Here is a 21,995-nt window from a genome sequence, read left to right on the forward strand (position 1 = left end):
TGGAGTCTAGGCTGAATTTCTCCACTGGCTTGTTTGGGAACCCGTCTCTTCTAAGCGGTGTAGCATTAACTTGCTCTGCTGCCGGTTGGATGGCAGCTGGTCGGGCACTCTTTAGGGCGGACTCCTTTCCAAGTGCATCCATCTCCACCCAAGCGCACTCTTCTCTCCCGCGGCGTTCTAGGACCATCAGAACCAATTTCGGGGTTTTCTTTCGCCTGTAAGACTTGGCAGAACGGGCTCTAAAAGAAAAGGAGGCAGAGGAGGAGTAAGAAGTAACTGTACTGTTAAGAGTCATAATAAATGACAGTCCACCTTTGAGACGCGAAGACGAGCACCCTATTTTGCCGCAGAAGCCACAGGGACAGAACTCCTCGGGCCAACCGCCGGCCTCGCCCCTCAGCTGCCCGCCCCGGTCACGGTTACGTGACGGGGGAGCGCCGCGCGCCGGCTGCGGCGCCGATTGGCCGACGGCGGGAGCGCGGGGTTTGATGGGAAGTTGGCTGAGCCCATCGCTCTGTCAGTGGCGGCTGCTGCCTGCTCCGGAGGCGGGCTGCGCTGTGGCGGCCGAAGCTGGCAGAGCTGGGCGCCAGCGCCGGGCTTTGCCCGCTTCTACTTGAAGGTAGAGGGGTCAAAATGAGGGCCGTTGGAAGGGTTCGGCAGAGGGGAGATGCGCTGAGCTTTTCCCTGGGAAATACGCTTCGGGTTCCCCCGCTTGCCTCTCCCGGGCGCCTCCGCCCCATGCCGAGTGGCCTACGAGCTCTGCGGCGGCGGCTAGTTGAGCTCCTGCCCGGCTGCGTGCTGATCCTGTCTCGCTCCCTGATCCCCTTGGTTTCCCAGCACAGTGGCAGGGATGGCTCTGGAGTGCTGGAGACCCCTTTCTGTTTCCCGAGGGGAGTTGGTTCCCCAGCCATTTCTCGGAGATTCGGGGCGGGGAAGGGGGGCAGTGACTGGGTTGAGCTGAGCATCGTCTCTTTGGCCCACCTCCCTGTTCGGTCGAAGGGTCAGAAAGTCCTGCACTAAGCCATCGCTTTGAGTGGGTTCTACCCTTGTCGTCTTTTGCTGAGTTGTGCGGAGGCGCCACGAGTTGGTGAGATCGGGAGGGACCGAAAACTGTCAGTGTCACGCTGCTCGGCCCAGGCGTGTGGGCGTGGATTGTATGCTGCTTAGAGAAGCCTCTCTTGGACTGTAGTCCTTTTTTGAGCAATGGTGGGGTGGAGGGAAGGGCCAGATTGCGTGGGTGTCATAGGCATGGCAGAAGGAGAAGAGCAAATCTAAACTACATCATAGTTTTAATTCTTGAATACAGTGTAAGGGGATTGAGAGAGAGTTGGGATTGGTGCACGCAGTTTTGCTGATGGTGCCCTCACTCTACTAAGTAAAATTTGTGACTCACTGAATTTTCCATGTTCCGCTTTTCCCAGTAGGCTTCTGGTTTGTGGTGCCTAGTGTCGACTTTCTTCTCCTTTCTCAGTGGCCTGGGTGTCACCATTGACAAAACTGTCACCACACAAAATTCAACAGCAGTTTGTGTGGATGTGAGTAAACTTGGTTTTAGGCATATGTTCAAACTGGCAGGGAATGCTAATCTCTTGTCTTCAACAGCCCCCGTAGTTTCATTTTAGGAGGACTAAGTTGATTTTCAACACATTTTTTTAAACATTTAAAATTAGAATTTCAAGTTTCTCCGTCATCTGCTGGCATCAACCCATTGCTGTTAAAAACCTTAGTGTTTACATATTATTAACTTGAAAGAATAAAAAAAGGAAGAAATTATATGGCTTACAACAGGTATGATTTATAGGAGAAATCTTTACAATCAAATAGTCATTTTTTGGTAGTATTTAGTTCAGAATGAGTATTGACTTACCATGAAGACCAGAACTTAATCATTGTATAATAAAAGTGCTTTTAGAGATGTACTTATTTTCAGTAATTTTATTTTTGAGCAATAAATATGGTAGTTTGGGATATTTCAGAATTGTCTTTTCTGTTAGGATATTTGAAAGTTAGAGTTATAGAACAAACACTTTTAATCTCAAATTGAATTGTCCAATGTGTTATAGAGGTACTGTTGATGGTGACAATAGTTTCTACTTAAGTTTGGAACTTGATAAACATAAAACTAAACTTCCTTTGCTGTTAAAGTTTATTTTAACGTAAGAGTCTTCAGAGTATTTTGTTTTATTTTTTATACTGGAGAAAATGAGAGCAATACAATTTCAGTTAAAATACAAACTAACTTTATTTTCCAATTTTAAAATTATGAAACAGTTTCTTTATAAGAAGTTAGAAAGAAATGTGTTCCATATGAGAAGTATTGCCGTACTACATGAGCTTTCTGGTAATAGTAGTAATAATGTCTATAATTTATTATACACTTATTATTTCATTACCAAGTGATATATAATTTCATTTAACTCATGCAGCAATTCTGTGAAGTGTAGATGTAGATATTTTCACCGCTTTACAAATGCTGAACTGAGGCTTAGAGAGTTTAGTTTATACAAGATCACGTAGCTAGTATGTGGTTGAGTCATATTTTGAATCAAGACCTTTTTTATTCCATTATTTCAATATGACTTGAAGTAAGCTCAAAATTTAAGAATAACACATCCCAAGATTTCAAATTCTGACACCTAAACCTGAGTGTGAATAGCAGTTAATAGAAAACATTCAAATAATATGGTGGGTGTTATTATTTAGTGAAAAACACATTAGATGCACCCAGCTCTTAAGGTCATGTCAGGTCCCATAGTGATAGCAGAGTGGAAAGAGACTCTTTATACACGTTCACGGAAGATTTCTTGGAACAGGCCACTTGAGATTGAACAATCTGTCCACTCAAGAGCAAGCAAATTGATTTATGCTTCAGAAAGAAATGCTAGTTATTTGATTCCCATGTACTTTCCATGTGTTGAAAGGAAGCGGAGATGGACTAGAAAAGGGCAGCAACCACAGCAGTAAAAACAACCATTTGTATCGAGAAATTAGTATGTGTCAGGCACTGTTGTAAGTACTTTAGAATACATTATGTTGTTTAAGCTTTTCAACATTTGAGACGGTTCTTAACTATCGCTCTTTTGCAGATGAAGATAATGAGTAACTGAGAGGTTAATTTATTTATTTGCCCAAGGTTTCATAGTAATGGGCGACAGGAATTGGAGTTAAGATGTTCAGGTGGCAAGGAGGGAAAAAGTGTTTGGAAATAGAAGAGGTATGAAATTAAAGTTGTAGAGAAATAGTTGATTTATTTAATTTTGTTATGCTTTCGTATCTGTTGGAAAGTACTACTTATACATGTGTATTATAGTAAATCAGGCGTCCCTAACAAATACCAGAATTTGATAGAAAAAAAGTTGGGACAATGAGGGTTGATTGGCTTTTTGATTATGAACCTGAAAGGATGAATATGGCATTTAATGACTATTACCATAGTGTGTTGTTCTAGAGGACAAATTTAGAAGCACAGTTCTCTGCTGCAGGGATCTTATGTAATTTGTTTCATTAACATCAAAACAATTCTCCAAGCAAATAATTGATGTCAAAGTTGGTATTAATTGTAATATTATGCATACATTTCATATTACATGAATTTTAAAAGTGACGTGCAGTAAACAAGTAGAGGCAGTACTTGCAGACTTCTAGCACCAGTTCTGCCCCTAGCTGGACCTGCATGATTTTGGCATGTCATTTAGCTTCTCTTCCATGCAGATTTAAGCATTCAGATTTAAGCAAATGAAGGAATTGGGCTACATGATAAACTGTACTAACCCTGTGTCTTATGTTTATAACTTTCCACTTCAGTAGCTCTGTTTACCAGCTATTTGAGAATGTCTGAGGTGCTTTTATATGTTTTATATATAAATATTCCAATCTAATCTACAGAAAAACTTAATTTCTGATTTTGAGTTATTAGAAGTAACTTGTTGCTTTTTTTTGCCTTTTTTATTGAGCTGTAATTGATTTACAATATCATATAAGTTTCAGGTGTATAACATAGTGATTTACAATTTTTAAAGATTATACTCCATTTATAGTTATAAATGTTGGCTGTATTCCCTGTGCTGTACAATATATCCTTGTAACTTATTTGTTTTATACATAGTAGTTTGTATCTCTTAAGCCACTACCGCTAACTTGTTGCTTTTTAAAAAATCAAAACTAAAATACTGGGTCTGGCTCTGTTACTTACTGTCTTTGGGAACTTAGCAAATTACTTCACTTCTGTAGACTCAGTTTTGCCATTTGTAAAATAGAGTGATGGTAGTATCTAAATGATAAAATTCATGAAAAGCATTTGTTTTAGGGCCTGCTAGAAGATTAAGTCCTTACCAAGTGTTTAAATGATATTATTGTTGTCATTACTTTCAAATATTAAAAATTCTGATTTGTGATAGCTATAAACTGTTTCAAACCAAAATGTGTAGGTCAGTTGTGTACAAAACACTGTGCTATACACCATACATAGTGGTGTATAGCACATGCATTCATCGTATACATGGGATAATGTATACTTTGAGAATATACAGGGCTTCCCTGGTGGCGCAGTGGTTGAGAGTCCGCCTGCCGATGCAGGGGACACGGCTTCGTGCCCCGGTCCGGGAAGATCCCACATGCCGCGGAGCGGCTGGGCCCGTGGGCCATGGCCGCTGAGCCTACGCGTCCGGAGCCTGTGCTCCGCAATGGGAGAGGCCACAACAGTGAGAGGCCTGCATACAGGAAAAAAAAAAAAAAAAAAAGAAAATATACAAGTTAAGTGGTTCATCTGAATCTTCCCTTCCCAGCCACCTTTCTTGGTGATTTTTAGCATCTTAAGGTTTTAAGATCTATTTAATGTCTTAACTCAGAAATTTATACTTTTATTCATTAAAGTTCCTGGATTTCCTACAACCACACTTTAGAAATTTGAATACCGATTTACTATTGACGGATTAATAATATTTAGATTGCAACTTAAATGTGGCTTATAACATTGATTACATTTATAAACTTCAGAAGTTTTCAGTACAGATTATAGGTATTTCTGTTGGTAAAAATCACTTTGTGTGTTTCATAATTAGACTTTTTGTTACTTCTCTAACCAAGAAAGTCAAGATAGGCATGCCTGATGCTAATTCCAACCTAAAAATAGTATTGCAGAGTGAATGTACTTACTTTGTACTGGCATTATTTTGTGATTACATTTATGAGTTTAAAAAAATGTAAGAATTATGGCCTAACTTTTTTTAGGTGGAAATGAAGCAGTTTTATACATTGGTAGTATATAACTGTAACCTGGTAAAACTATGTAAGTTTGAAAATATACTTTCACTATTTCAGTTTAAAAGAATTAAAAATTATATAACTATTGACTGGTAAATTGATTTAGGATATAATATTGCTGATACATTTTTATATGTATGGTAATATTTAATACATTTGAGAGTCATAGAAAAACAACTAAAAAAAGGGGATATGAGATACAGCTAGCTGACATGACAGTTTAACTTGAGGGACGTAGACACAATTTCAGAAAGAAATGTTTATTTGGGTGTTGAACGGTAGTGAACAGACCGGAAGTCTGAAGATAGAGTGGCTTTGGGTAATGTTTCTTCTGAGCTATTGGGTGAATCACTAAACTTCTTTCCACTTAATTTTCTTGTCTGTAAAATGGTAATAATAAAGGCTATCCTGTGAAAAGTGGTAGTATTATTAACTTTAATATACAGAAAAGAAAATTATGGCTCAGAAACATTAAATGATATGCTCCCTGTCACAGGTAACCTTATAACCCTTATTTTCTTACTCAAAATCCTGTTGGCTTTCTATTATTGTAAGGTGATATTATTCTAAACATTGTAGAGCACCCCTAATTCCAAATAACTAGTTTAGTTGGGAGACAGCTGAATGATAGAAATGTAGTACAGCAGAATTTTTCTTAGAAGAACAATATAGGGGACCTACTTTAAGGAACAGAAAATTGCAAAGTGGTATGAATATACACTTTTAAAACGCCTTGCTACTTAAAAAGTCTTTCCAGCTTTATTTTCACTTTTAAATATGTTTTGGCTTGGAAGAAAGGAATTTTTAAAAGGTGAGCTGTCTGCAAGACTGTTTGAATTAAAATTCCACATAAGTGGAGTCCAAATAAATTAATATTTTATAGTATTTTTGGGTAGTATTGCAACATCTAAATTTTATAGTGAATATGCTGTATATTTAACTTAAATTTTAAAAATAATTGCTTTATTTCTAGCTGTGAATTCCTTTGGACAACTGATGATATTTATCATTGTGCCCAGTTTCTACAAATAAAAAAATGGGTGGATTATTTTCTCGATGGAGGGTAAGTTACTTTTCTTTACAGCCAGTTCTTAGTCTAATATAAAAGTGTCACATAAAGCTATTTGTAAGGGTCTCCTTTGTGGTGTAGACTTGAGTAGTGGTTTAATATTATCCCTAACTCTATTTAATTTTTTTCTTTCTTCTCTTATGAGTTATTTTTTTATTTGGACTTTAATGGTTCTACTTGCTATATAGGTGTCTGATGTCTCTGTTTAACAGAATTATTTCACGTTGACCTATGAATTATTTTTATTTCTCTGTTTATACATTTGTGTACAAATGGTTATCTTTTCTTGTTTTCATACTGCCTAAATTTCAGTCTTACTTGAAAGATAGTTGAAATTAAGTATTCTATACAATATTTATGTTTTTATAGGCTATATCTTTTTGCTTAAAGCTTGTCACAAATATTTACTAAAGTCACACTAGGTATACTTTTAGGAATTAATAGGTTAAACAAAATTAAAAATATAGTTTGATTTTATTGGCTAAGTCTTTAGAGGAAGTATCTCAAATTTAGAGCTGTAAAATATAAAATATTCTGGTCAATGCTCTTCTCTAATATAAGAGGAGGTAATGTAGTCTAGGACAACTACTTTGCTTATTTTTTGACTCCTTTTTACCATAACAATGGAGTCTAGCAATACTTGGTACACAATTTAGTTTTTGACCTATTGCTGGAGATGCTTTGTTTTGGATTGGCATTACATTGACACCCTCCACCCCCCTTTAAAACCTTATTAAAGTTCTGCCTGAGAATCAAATTTATCTATTCTTCCTTTGTCTTTCTTGTTAGGTTGAACCATATGAAACTGCCAGTTTTGACTACATAAACAGCAATTGCATATGGTTCAACCTAATATTAACAACTCCTGTTGGCCCTACAATGAATTGATAATCATTACCCTCTTAGATGGTTGAGTATATAATTGGTAATTACTTTTTTCAAATGTTGTATGAGGCATTTTGGCTGGGTTTTATTCTAGGTGATATAAAAAATATCTTTGACAAACAAGCTCTGCAATAGTGAAGTATTCTTAGATGCCCTTTAAAAATCTGATATTCAGAAAAGTACTTTAGGAATTCAGAATGAAGGTAGCCTATTGATTTTCGACCTCCAGAGTCCTAAGTGAACTTTTAGCAATAGTAAATCAGACCATATTTAGTCTTGAATTTTTAAATAGAATTTATAATTATAATAATTTAATAGAATTATTATAGAATTAATAATTTATAATAACTTAATAGAATTCTTTTGAATAATCATATCTAAGAAAATTTTTCTTGGAGGAAAATTTAAACAAATTTTCTCTTAGTAAAAGTATGTTTTATTGGGGTTGGTTAAGGATGGTAAAAATTGAGCTATCAGAGTTGAAAGTACTTCTAGGACTAAAAATTTAAGTTAAGTAGGTACATCTTATTTCTTTAGTCTTGTGTAATTTTGTTTATAGTTATAATTTTTATTTAAGTCTAAATCTCATTTGTAAAAAGACAGGAATACATATTGCTTAATAACATTGAAAAAACTTAATTTTGGATTAAAATGTTCTTGTATGATTATATAAGTCAAAGTGTTTCTAAGTTAGCGATAACAGGTTTTAATGCTGTCTCTTATTTCTGTTTCTATAACAGACAAAACCTTCAACTGTAGAGGTTCTGGAAAATATAGATAAGGTATGTTCTTTGGCTCTGGGGTGTTTTAATTCATTTTAGGTGTTACATAAATATTATTTTAGTACATATTACTTTGGAGACTAGATCTGGTATGGGAATTTAGAGGTGATATAGAGTAAGCCTGAGAACTTCAATGTTAAAATCCAAAGTCTATCAGTGACCTAAGAAGTCTGTGTCAGGTAATAGTGAATGTTAGAATGAAATTTGATCTACAGCATGGTGTAAATCAATGTTACAGATAGGACAAAGTAGATCATAAAATAGTCTGCAACTATTTGTATCAGTTTGCAAACTTCACAGCTTTTTATACTTTCTATCATAAAAAAATGGTTATTCTTTGAGAATATTGAGAGTGATGAATGGATTGAAAGAATCTAGTATGGGTCACTGTTTCAATTTTTATTAATTCTTTTTATAGTCAGAGTTTTTTTTTTAGGGCTTATACAGGGAGAATTATTACTTGTTTGATTTAACAAAGACTATTGATGCCAATTTTATACCTCTGATCTTTGCTAATTTGATAGGTTATCAAACATTATTTTTAAATATCTTAATTTTTAATTTAAAAAAGATTTGTCAAATCATAATAGACATTTTTCATATGTTTTAACTTCATTTTTAATTTTCTTTTTCATATTATGTTCTGTTTAAAATATTAAAGTATTATATTTCATTGAATTTTTTTTTTTTTTTTTTTTTTTTTTTTTTTTTTTTTTTCATTGAATTTTTAAGAGTTCTTTATAACCTCTCGTAAAAATTTTTTTACCATTTTAATTTCTTTATGAATTTGATTTAATAATACATAATAACTTTCTCTTCACAGGAAATTCAAGCATTGGAAGAATTTAGGGAAAAAAATCAGAGATTACAAAAATTATGGGTTGGAAGATTAATTCTCTACTCTTCAATTCTCTATCTGTTTACATGTTTAATTGTATACTTATGGTACCTTCCCGATGAATTTACAGCAAGACTTGCCATGACACTCCCATTTTTTGCTTTCCCATTAATGTAAGTAAAATGTTCTTTTTGTTGACTTTTCCTCTTCCTGACTAGATAGTTTTAATATAGTCAGTTTCTTTTTATTATGAAATAATAATGTTGCAGAGTGAATACATTTGCATTTTTTGCAGTTTGAAAACTGTTTCTTTAAAAAGTAGAACAATTGTTTTAAACCTTTATTTATAATCCAACATACTTGAAGAATATGACCCAGTGACATTAGTAATAATGGCTCTGTACGGTAATCTTTTGTGATTCTCTAACACATGTTCATGCTCCCTAGGAGTATTGGGCATGGAGTAGGCATTTCAGATTGTGGGTAGTGGCAAGTGAGGAAGGACTTGTAAAACAAAAAGAACATCTGCCCCATGTTGAATGTATTCCATTCATCCCACCCTTCCCCTCTTTTTAGTAACTGCTATAAAGCAATTGACCCTTACTACAGAAATATTTTGTAATACAGCACTTTACGGGAGGTGTGAATTGAGATTAGAATGATTGCGAATTTTGAGAGAAAGTTGAATGAAAAATTTGTTCATTCAATCAACAAACATTTATAGGTACCAGTTGTGTGCATGTTGGATTATAATGGTGTTTGGTACACAAAAATACAGAACCTTTGACTGTAGATCTTAGACTGCATACATTAAATTAAGTAATAAGTATAATGAATATTATAATGGGTCCTTAACACAGTCTGGAGTGGACATGGGAGTCAGGGAAGGGCCTTTGTATTCTTTACTCCTGTTGCCACAAATTTAGTGACTTAACACCCATTTATTGTATCACAGGTGTGTAGGTCAGAAGTCCAGGTAGTTTGACTGGGTTTTTTGCTTAGGGTCTTGCAGGCTTAAATCATAGTTATTAGTTGGCCTGGAGTCTCTGAGGGTGGAGAATCTGCTTCCAGGCTCAAACAGGGTGTTGGCTGACTTCTGCTGTATCTCTCTGATTTCCTATTTTGCCCTTGGTTGAGAGAAACCTCTGTTTTTAAGGGCCTATCTTAAAATCAACTGAGTAGTAATTATATCTGTAAAGTCCCTTCATAGTAGTACCTAGATTACTGTTTGATAATATAACCAGAGAATGGAAATCCTGGGGAGAGAGAGGGGGATATCTTTAGAATTCTGCCTACCACAGTCCTCCTGAGGAAGTGGTTTTTGAGTTTGAGACCTGAAGGATGAGTTATATGTAGCAAGGGTGGTGTGACATGGTAGGTAGTGTTTTAGGCAGAAGGAAGAGCATATTTGAAGACTCTGAAGGAAGATAGAGCATGGTAGGTTTAAAGAATTGAAAGAAGGCCAAAGACTGGATTATGGAGAAAAGTCTGGATAGTTAGACAAAGGATATTTCTTGTGGGCCTTATAGTCCATGATAAGGATTTTAGGTTTTAATCTAAGAATAGTGGGAAGCCACTGAAGATTTTTAAGGAGTATGACATGATCATATCATTATCTTGAAGATACCACTGAGGCTACAGCATGGAGAGTAAATTAGAGGGGAGTAAGAATGGATCCGGAGCAGCAAGTTAGAAGGTTATTGTAGTTGTCTAGGGGAGAAACGATTGATGGTGATTTGCACTTGAGTGGTGGTAGCAGCATTGAAGAGAAACAGATGGGCTGAATGAAGTGGATGGGTTGAAGAGATTTAAGAGGTAGAATTGAGGTAATATGGAGAGGCTCTTGGTGATTGGTTAAATGTGGGGTGAAGAGAAAGAATTGCGTCAAGGATAAAATTCAAGGTTCATGGCTTGGGAAATTTGGTTGATGGTAGCATCATTCATCTAAATAGGGAACAACATGAGGAGGAGCAGGTAGTTGACCCACTGAGACCAAAATACCTATGGTCTATCCAGATAGAGCTGCCAAGTGGGATGGTTAAGTATGACTATGAAGCTCAGGAGAGAAATTTGAATGGGAGATATAAATTTAGGATTTGGCAGCTTATAAATATTAGTCAAAGCCATCATCTGTTCATTCAGTAAATATTTGGCACCTGCAATGTGTTAGGTTTTGGGCTAGCCTGTTGTGATTGAGAAAGTAGGGAGCTTACATTCAGTTGGGATTGGACAGACAAAAAACGAGACAAGTAAACAAACATAGTTAATTTAGAGAGAGATAAGTGCAATGAAGAAAATAAACAGGTGATGTGATAGAGAAGAATAGGATGCTTTAGGATGGTCCTGGAAGGCCTCTTTTGAGGACGTATTTGAATTGAGAACTAAAGTATGAGAAAGAACCAGTATGGAAAGAGTTGGAATATATGGAAGAGTATTTATATATACAGTGTGTAATAGCACATATATCCATAGAGAGATATAGGAAAGGATTATCCTCAAAATAATAATGGTAATTTTCTCAGGTGTTGGAATTTTAAGTAGTCGTTTCTTTCCACATGCTTTTTTTTGGTATTGTTAGAATTTTTTCCATCAGTGTGTTCTTCAAATTAAAAAAAAAAAATTCCAAGAAGAAAGAACGGAAAATGCAAAGTCTGTGAAGTAGGAGAGAGAGTGACTTATGCGAGGGTCAAAAACATAGGTATATCTGGAGTGTGTGATGGAGAGGAAGAGTGATGCAAGGTGAGCTTGCACAATCTACGTCATGGAGGGTCACAGAGAGGAGTCTGAATTTTATTTTGGGTGAAATGGAAAGAGTGTAAAGGTTTTAGTAGAAGAATGGCATGATGAGATCTAAGAAGATCATGTGTGATGTTTTATGGAGATGGAGTAAGAGGAGGACAAGAATAGAAACCGGGAGATCAGCTAGGAGGCTGTTGTAGAAGTTTAATAAAAAATGAAGACAGATTGGACTGCCCAGTGGCAGAAGAGATGAACAGATGATTTGGAAATATTTTGGAAGTAAAACTGAGACAACTTGATGGGAGGAAATGGAAGGTAAGGGAAAAGGAGGAATCAGGGTGATGCTTAGGTTTTTTGGTTTGACATTGGTGGGTGGGGTAGGATCTTTTTCATTGGGACTACTATAGTAAACATTTTTGGTTTAGTCTTTAGGAACTCCTGGTGCTGATACAATTTTAACTTTGTATGTAGGTAAAGAGCCAAAAATCAAGTACATGCATATTACAAAATAATTGTCTCTGCCATTTAAAAAATGTTTCTTCTCTTTTGAAATCTTTTGGAATGCTTCTTATCCCAGGTGTAGTCTCAGATTTCATAATGCAGAGCCCCTTTCCCTTGTTAACCTTCTATTTTTTTTTTATGAAAAGAAGGGAGAAAAATTTAGAAAGGGAATAAGTGTGAGATGTTTAGTTGATTTAAATGTCTTTAAATACTTAAAAAAACTCCATTTGACATCCATTTCCATATAAAAATTGATTTTCTGATTATAGAAGATTTTAATCTAGTTGTAAAAGAATACCTGACAGGGAACTCTCTGTGCTAATTCTAATGCCTAAGCACAGATTGTGATTGGCTATTGTGACTCAGAAGATTTTTTTCGTTTGTTTTTTTGCACATAAATCATATACTAATTGTTTTTAAAAGTATAAAAAACTGGGGCTTCCCTGGTGGCGCAGTGGTTGAGAGTTCGCCTGCCGACGCAGGGTACACGGGTTCGTGCCCTGGTCCGGGAAGATCCCACATGCCGCGGAGCGGCTGGGCCCGTGAGCCATGGCCGCTGAGCCTGCGCGTCCGGAGCCTGTGCTCCGCAACGGGAGAGGCCACAGCAGTGAGAGGCCCGTGTACCGCAAAAAAAAAAAAAAAGTAAAAAAACTTAGTTTCTTTAAAAATGTTTTTTATTTCTTCAGTTTGATCTTTCCACTCTTTTGAGTGTGAAGCTTTGTTATCCTTACTGTGTCCTTCTGCCTGTTCTGCATCATCTGCATCTAGTATTTCTTGGCTTGTTAAGCTTCAGAGCCATTTCTCACTTTGTCTCATTCACATCTGTGACCTGGTTCTCAACTGCTGCAGTTTCTATTTCAGTGAGCTGTTGTTCACTTTTGGAAGCATAGACCAGTTATCCAACAAAGAATAGAATTGTCCTTCTGATTGATGACAATCAAAAAAGCATGAAATAGAATACAACAACATGAGAGTGGATGTTGTGGTGAACAGAAAGAAGACTTACCACAGGACATTGCCTTTTGTGTGTAATGTGAGCTCTCGCTCAAGCTTACCGCTGGACTTTTTTTCTTTGGAAACAAAGTTTTGATGTCTAGACCAGGGTTTGCTTAAAGAAATGGAGGCAGAAGGAGCAAGAAAAGGTATTGCTTTACTCATCACTGTCTACATTAATTATAAAGTTTAGAAATCTACCTGACAATGACAAAAAGCGACTGTTGTCTCTGCATTCCCAGTTTCCCAAATGCTTTTACTGGCAGAGAGGTCATGGATTCAGGACTGAGCATATATTGCCTAATCATAACTATTCCCAAATTATCTTTTTTGGTAGAATATCAATACCTGAGAAGATTTGAGATTTTATTTTGTCTTCTTTTTAGGATGTAATAGGGAGGAACTTGGTGAGATTCCAGTCTATTGGTTTTCTGCTTTTCAGATTTGATAATATATTTATATCTCTCTGATCTTTTCAGCTGTTACTGAAACTGAAATTATGGTGAACTGATTTCATAGGAATTATTAAGATTGTGCTCCATAGTGAGGGAAGGTTTGGTTTACATTAAATTTTTGTATTTCTGCATTATGCTGGCAGATAGGCATTATCTTGGGAGTTGGCTCATTTTCTAAGAAGGAACAACCATAGACTTTGTCTCTACCCTTAACTGACTCTGCAAGCAATCTTACAAACTTTTATTCCTGGATACCTTATTCTTACAAATAATAACTTTCTAGAAATTCCATTCTCTATAAGGTCATTTCAGAGACCAATTAGCATAAAATGTTAACCTTCCCAGAGGGTTTGGCCATATTTTCTTTCCGGGTGTATATGTGTTTTCCTCTTAAAATGAGATTTGAGGGGAAAAAATTTAAGCAAAGGAACTGAGGAAGGTGGTTTTGTCTCCTGTTTCCTTCCTCCTGTTTTTTGTTTTCTTGCTTTTCTACTTGAATTGAAAGCCGTTTGAGGTTAGAGCTTTGACTTTATACAATTTTTTTTTTTTTTTTTCTGCACTACGCAGCATGTGGGATCTTAGTTCCCAACCAGGGATTGAACCTGGGCCCCCTTCATTGGAAGGCAGAGTCTTAACCACTGGACTGTCAGGGAATGCCTCCTTCCCACTTCCCCTCCTCCCAACCAGTTTGTGGTATATATTTCCTCAATCCAGCTAGGCAGCTAACAGACATAATTTGTAGCCTTTTCAGGAAAGTTAAAAGTTTGTTTCATGGCACTCTAATAAATACAAAGTATCTCCCATCAACTATAGTTGGCTCTTAAAGGAGAAGATATCTGAACATCTCTTGATATTTACTCAAGGGGAATATCTACTCTTAGTTTTTGTAGGTAAGAAAATCATTTTGCAAGCATCCCTTTTATAATATTCATATTAAAATATAGATATTCACTTGATATAATTCTGTACTTAAAAAATTATGTACTGAGACATAATTAAGAGACAAATCCTATTCTTGGATGGGAAGACAAATCCTATTCTGAGATGAGTTCTCCCTAAATTAATCTAAAAATGTGTGATCACAATAAAAATACTAACAATACTTTAAAAATCTTGGCACACTTATTCCATAATTTTTAATGGAAAAATAAGCACATAAGAATAGTCTTGAAAAGTCTAAAAAAGGAGCGGAATGAGAAGCAGAGGTCTACCAGGCATCAAATGCATTGTAAAACTTCATTAATTAAAAGTTTGATAGTGTCTAAATAGAGACACAGACCAAAGGAAGAGATACAAGAATCCAGAAATAAATCCCAAAAGGAATTTTTATTATATATGGTTTTTATGTATGATAAAGATAGCATTTCAAATCATTGGGGGAAAACGGTATTGAGTTATATCTCTCCTCCACCCAAATAATAAAAATAAATACATAAAGCTTGTTCCTTATACCAAAATAAATCATTGTTACTTGTCTAAATGTGAAGGTAATTCTCCCTAAAGCCTTTGATGGTTAAATAAACTGACAAAATTGTCAACATAGTTATAAATATTGAGACCTGTAATCTTTTCATTTTTAGCTTTATATATTGTTAAGTCTCATCTTAAAAACATTTCAATAAATTGGATTGGACTTGTATAGTTGTTGGAAAGAAAGCACTTAAATTTGGCAGAAAGGACGAAATAAGTAAAAATTCCTTTTTATATGAAGGTTGGTGAAAAATCATCAGAGGTTTATGGAATGTTAATCCTTTAGTAAAAGTGAGGAAGGTTTTATTATATTGATTGAGTTTTAGGTCTTCTGCTACATTTTAACTTTTAGCATTTTTAACTTTAGTACAGTAAAAACACTTAGTATTAAGGATTTAAAATGTTTACTGAATCTAAAGTATGATTCTGTTTTATTGAGGCTCCAGTTACTCCTGTTAGAACACCTTTATAATTTTATAGTGCAAGTCACTGGATAATATTTAACAGAAATTCATGCTGTACTTACATTTCACATGGCATCAGTTTCATTCAGAAAAGAACAACAGGAATGATTACATGAATGTGAGTTAGGGTATTTAGTATGTCTTAGAACTGATAGTATATATGAACTTATCGATTTTCTATACTAATTTTGTATTCAACTATAATAATTGTTTTATTGTTTCTAGTAAGTTTTTTAGTTGATTCTTTGAGAGTTTCTAAGTATGCAATCATATTATTTGTAAATAGCAATAATTTTACCACCTCCTTTCAGATTTTTTGACTCCTTTCAGATTTTTTTTCCCTCTTTGGTAATTGTATTGGCTAATACTTTCAGGACAATGTTAAGTTACAGAGAAAATAGTCAACATCCTTAACTTGTTCCTTGGGAATGCTTCTAATGTTTCCCCATTGGGCATTATCCTGACTTTTGGATTGAGACAGATATATATATATATATATATTTTTTTTTTTTTGAGACAGATATATTTTATGTTGAGGAATCTTCTAGCTATTTATATTTTATTTAGTTTTTTTTTTTTAAATCAAGAAAGATTGTTGAATTTTGTTAAATGCTGTTTCATCATCTATGGAGATAGCCATGTGATTTTTCATCTTACATCTCTTGATAATGATAGATTATATTAAATATTGAAATCAAATGTTGAAATCTTGAATTCTAGGAAAATTTCTCCTTTCTTAGTTGTAGTCATTTTATAAGAACATCAGGAAGCTTTCCTTTCTTTTTTAATGCTCTGGAACAGTTTAAATAGTACTAGCATTATCTGTCCTTTACAGGTTTAGTAGTATTCCATTTGAAATCTTTTGGGCTTGGTGTTTTTTATAGAGGGTAGCTCTTAACAACTTCTAAAATTCAATAGCAGTTCATTTTTTAGGCTTTCTCTCTCTTCCAAGGTTAGTTTTGTTAACCATTCTACAGTTTTAAAGTGTATTTGCATAGTGTTGTAATAGCAGTAATCATTGTCTCATTGATTTTTAAAATTTTCTTTGTAGCTATGATTATTGCTTCCTTATTATTTCTTATTTTGTATATTTGTAATTCTTTTCTGATTGTTTTTATTAGCTGTTTCTTCCAAAGAACCAGCTTAAAAAATTACTTCTTTTTATTACTTCTTTTTTTTTTCCATAGGCTTACTTTATTCTTGTAACTCAAAATGGATGCTTTAATGTATTTATTTTCATTCTTATTTCGTAACACAATACACCACACATGTATTTGAGGCCATGGTATTTTTCTGACTGCTTTAGTTTTATCCCACAAGTCTTGATAGGTAGTGATATGTATTTACTTTGGTTATTTTTAAAACTTCATTACATTTTTTAAAAGTTTTTTTTTAAGTTTTTATAATCTAAGAGTTATTTCCAGGTGGCAATGTGTGTTTGTATGTTTGTTTTTTTGGCTTAGTTACTATTTCTAGTTTTATTATATTGCTTTCAGAGAATGTTGTTTAATAATATTTCTACTTCTTTGGTTTTATTGAGACCTGTTTTGGTGGCATGCTATTTGATCAGTTGCTGTGTTTCATGAACACTTGAAGATATATATATATATATATTTTTTTTTTTTTCAGAGTTTAATATTATCATTGTAAACTACCTTACTGTGTTATATAGGTCTTCTGTATCCTAATAATAGTGTATTTCTACTTCTCCCTGTATTTCCTTTAGTTTTGCTTTATGAATGTTACGCTTTTCTATTAGATGAGTAAATATTCTTGTAATATCTTCATTGTAGGCACATCCTTTAAAAAATACTTTTTATCTTGAAATAATTATAGATTCACAGGAAATTGGAAAAAACAGATGTACAAGCAGGTCCTGTGTACCCTTCACCTAGCCTTCCCCAGTGGTAACATCTTGCATGACTACAGTTAAATATCACAACAGGAAGTAGACACTGGTTCAATTCATAGAGCATATTCAGATTTCACTAGTTTTACATATACTCATTTGTGTGTATGTGTTTTATATTTCTATGCAGTTTTATCATATGTGTAGCTTCATGTAAGTACCCCACAATTTAGATCCAGAATTGTTCACAGAGTTCCTTTTTGCTACCCCTTTGCAGTCATACCAACCCTCTTCCACATGCCCCATTCCTAACCCCTTCCACCCCATCTGTTTTCCATCTCTATAATTTTATTTCAAGAATGTTATAAAATGGGATCACATAGTATGTAACCTTTTGAAGTTGGCTTTTTAAACTCAGCATATTCTTGAGATACATCCAAGATGTTAAGTGTAACAGTAATTACTTTTTATTGCTGAGTAGTATTTCATGGCATTAATGTAGCACAGTTTGTTTAGCCATACACCTGTTAAAGGACATTAGGATGGTTTCCAGTTTCTGACTCTAACAAATGAGACTGCCATGAATATTTGTGTACAGGTTTTTGTCTGAATGTAAGTTTTTACTTCTCTGGGGTATATGCCCAAGAGTGTAATTTCTGAGGCGCTTGTAAGTACATGTTTACTTTTATAAGAAACTGCTAAACCTTTTTTCAGAGTAGAGGTACCATTTTATATTTCCACTAGTGATGTTTGAGTGATCTTGTTTCTCTGCATCCTTGGCAACATTTGGTATTATCAATATTTTGTGATTTGATCATTCTGATAGGTGTGTATTGATAGCTCATTGTGGTTTTAATTTACATTTTCCTGATGGCTGTGATGCTGAACATCTTTTCATGTGCTTATTTTCCATCTGTATCTTTTCTTCATTGAAATGTCTGTTCAGGTCTGCTGTCTGATTTTCTAATTGGATAATTAGTCTTTTTACTGTTGAGTTTTGAGAGTTCTTTATATATTGTAGATACAAGTTCTTTGCTGGATATATGGTTTGCAGATATTTTTTTTCAGTCTGTAATTTGGGTTTTCATCCTTATAAAGGGTTTTTCACAGAGCCAAATTTATTATTTAAATTTTTCCTTTTATGGATTGTGCTTTTGTTGTTAAGAACCTCTCTGTATCTATAGGTCCTGAAGACTTTCTTCTTTGTCTTTTTGCTATGCTTTTTTCCTTCTAACATTTTACATTTAAGTTCATAAGCCATTTTGAGCCAATTTTTTATGTAAGATGTGAGGTTCACATTGAGATCCATCCTTCCTTCCTTCCTTCCTTCCTTTCTTCCTTCCTTTCTTCCTCCCTCCCCCCTCCCTCTCTCCCTCTCTCTCTCTCTCCCTCCCTCCCTCCCTCTCTCTCTTTCTTTCTTTCTTCTGCCTGTGGATGTGCAGTTGCTCCAGCTCTATTTGTTGGAAAGAAACTGCATCCTTTCTAATACTATAAAATGACCTTCTTTTTCTAGTTTAAAGCTTTTTTTGGTGCGGGTGTAGTCTTGAATTCAGTCTTGTGGCATATTAAGATCACAACCTTTATTTTGTGTGTATTTGCCTACTATATTTTTTGCCCATTGTTTTATTTTCAACCTTCAAAAACAGTTTTAGGTGTCAGTTTACATTATAGGGTTGGTTTTTATTTTATGATCCAGTCTGAAAGTCTTTTTCTTTTGCTCTAGTGAGTTTAGCTCATTTACATTCATTGAGGTGAAAGATGTTGGTCTAAGTTTTGAAACTAATTTTCTATTTTGCTTTTGGTTTTTATACCTTAAATAGAAAATCTCTACCTATGTGGTATGTTTACTTTGCTTTGTCCCAGTTATTTGTAAGAGGTTTATGTGAGAGTATAGAGGCAAGTCTTCCTACATTTAGGCTATCTAGAATTTTCCTTACGATCCAGGATTTAGTACGTTAGTTTGTTCAGCTTTTATCCTTCTCCAGCCAACAGGGTTAGGCAACTGTGTATAAAATTTTTCATAGGACAAAACTTTTCTCCCCTGCTGCCATAGAAACAGAATATTCTTTGTAAATAGGGCATTTCTGAGTGATTTCTCTTTAAGCCCTGCCTTTTCTGTTTCATTGTTGGAACCAAACTTAGGAGTTTCTGCCTGTAGCATGTGTATCTTATTCTCACTATAATAAACATGAGTTTTAGGCTTTACACTTTGAGCAGTTTATCTTCCTACCTTTTAGTGAGATAAGCAGTTTTCCTTCTCTGCTTTTACTCTTTTGAGCCCCTGCATGATCTCCATTGTTTTGGAGAACACTTCCACATATTTTGAGGGTTGAGTTTTAGCTTATCTTAATTTTATCAGAAAAGGGATTTGTGTTTTTGTTTTTGTCTCCTTGCTGTTTGGATGATTTCTACGAAGAGAAGGGGGAAATGGAGATTATGCCAGTATTCTCAAAGTAGGAGTCAATAGTAATATCTTTAATATCTTCACAAAACATGTTGCTGTATTTTCATAAATTATATTTAATTATTGGGAGAGCAACATCTTTGTTGGGATAAGTAGAACACATATTCCTGAAGTACTTTAATTCTTTTCCTAAATTTTATTTTGAAGAATTATGTAAAAGAATTTCATTTAATTTAGCCTTAAGGAATAACTAACTCTATTATATTCTACCTTTTCAAGGCTTGACACTTAGAAATGTGTATTATTTGATAGCTCATTTTCTCTACCAGTAGTTCTGATAAAAACCAAAAGAAGAATTTGTTATCCACAAAGGGAAGTTAGTGAGTTTTATTGTGAAGTAAGGGAGTATATTTCCATTCTCGTACTTTTTACACTTTGAAAATTATATATGCTTTAAAAAAATATACCATTTAAGAAAATTTACTGATTTTCTTCAGAATTTTAGTCATTATCTCTGCAACTCCTTCTCTTGTGTTCTCAGTTTTCTTTCCCTATACTTTTTTTCCTAAATCATCTCTCTCAGCTTGCCACTGTTTCAGGGGGCTTGCAATGGGGAAATATTATGGGACTTTTGTACTGTTGAAGGAGCATTTAGGGTTGTGAGCTGTATGTTTAACCTCTTTTCTCATCTCCCTTCCCTTGATAAGGACAATACCCAGTGTCTTTTTTTTAGTGCTTAGATAGTTGTCCAAGTACCATGTAGGAATCTGGTACTGGTTATTTTGGTATTTTCATATGATAAAAATAAATCATCACCATGTAAAAACATGTAGGGGCTTCACTGGTCGTGCAATGGTTAAGAACCCGCCTGCCAATGCCGGGGACATGGGTTGGAGCCCTGGTCCAGGAAGATCCCACATGCCAAGGAGCAACTAAGCCTATGCGCCACAACTACTGAGCCTGCACTCTAGAACCCATGAGCCACAACTACTGAGTCCATGCACCACAACTACTGAAGCCCGTGTGCCTAGAGCCTGTGCTCCACAGCAAGAGGAGCCACTGCAATGAGAAGCCCGCGCACCACAACAAAGAGTAACCCCCACTCACCGCAACTAGAGAAAGCCCGTGTGCAGCCAAAAATAAATAAATAAACAAACAAACAACCCCCAAAACATGTACAAGTTATCTATTACTATATAACAAGTTGCCCCAGAGCTTAGTAGCTGAAAACAACAAATGTTTATTCTCTCTCACAGTTCTTCAGGGACAGAATATGGGAGCAGCTTAGCTGATGTTTCTGGCCCAGGGTCTTTTTTCATATGTAAATTGCAGTTAAGCTATTGGCTGCGCCTGTAGTCATCTCAAGGCTTACCTAAGGCTGGAGAATTTACTTCTAAACTCACACATGCAGTTGTTGGCAGGCATCAGTTCCTCACTGGCTGTTTGCCAGAGACCTCGGTTCCTCACCAAATGGGCTTTTCTATGGAGTTCCCTGAATGTCCTCATGTCATAGCAGCTTCTCTCAGAGCGAGTAATCCAAGAGAGAGAAAGAAAGCAAGCAGAAGAGGCCTGAGATGGAAACTGCATATTTTTATAACCTAATCTTGAAGTGACATGCTATTGGTCACACAGACCAACACTGGTGAGAGAGAACTACATAAAGTTATGAATACCAGGAGACAGGGTTCACTGGTGATGACCTTGCAGGCTAATTCCTAAGAATGGCAATGATATATTTCAGAGTGAAGAACTAATTTTCATACCTATTATCTGAATTTGCATTTAGATACAATGTATTTCTTTTATAAAATGATGGATAATGTTTGTATACTTATTCGGCCATGCTCTATGGAGAAGGGATTTTTGTTTTATTTACATTGAATTTAAGAGATGACCTGGACAAGTTTGTGATTAGGATCATTCTTTGATTTTCTTTTAATTCTTTTAGTATCATTTGACGACTTACTAATGCAAGGCCTAAAGAATTACCTCCATAAAATCTTTGAAAGGCGATGTTTAGCTAAAGTTACTTATCAGTTATTTACTTGATGGTAAGATTTTATTTTTTCTCCAGATAGCTTATCCTATTTAGTAGAGAAGATCCCTCTAATATTAAATAACAGGGAAAGGGCTTCCCTGGTGGCGCAGTGGTTGAGAGTCCGCCTGCCGATGCAGGGGACACAGGTTCGTGCCCCGGTCCGGGAAGAACCCACATGCTGCGGAGCGGCTGGGCCTGTGAGCCATGGCGGCTGAGCCTGCGTGTCCGGAGCCTGTGCTCCGCAAC

General features: G+C 35.4%; 1 protein-coding gene across 2 annotated transcripts in view; it reads left to right on the forward strand.

Annotated features, from left to right (window-relative positions):
• The first annotated feature begins 489 nt into the window (after nt 1–489).
• LNPK (lunapark, ER junction formation factor) overlaps nt 490–21,995 on the forward strand; it is an 83,304-nt gene continuing 61,798 nt past the window's right edge. Inside the window, exons 1-4 of one of the 2 annotated variants that reach the window (XM_030851384.2) lie at nt 490–619; nt 6,236–6,325; nt 7,957–7,998; nt 8,822–9,009. In XM_030851384.2, coding sequence (XP_030707244.1) covers nt 6,299–6,325; nt 7,957–7,998; nt 8,822–9,009 — 257 coding nt within the window. In that variant the 5' untranslated portion in view covers nt 490–619; nt 6,236–6,298. Of the gene's footprint in view, nt 620–3,193; nt 3,215–6,235; nt 6,326–7,956; nt 7,999–8,821; nt 9,010–21,995 lie in introns of those variants that run through there. The other variant, XM_060302230.1, reaches the window with a different exon arrangement.

This window comes from Globicephala melas, chromosome 7 (assembly GCF_963455315.2).
Source record: "Globicephala melas chromosome 7, mGloMel1.2, whole genome shotgun sequence".
In the NCBI taxonomy this organism is placed as follows: Eukaryota; Metazoa; Chordata; class Mammalia; order Artiodactyla; family Delphinidae; genus Globicephala; species Globicephala melas.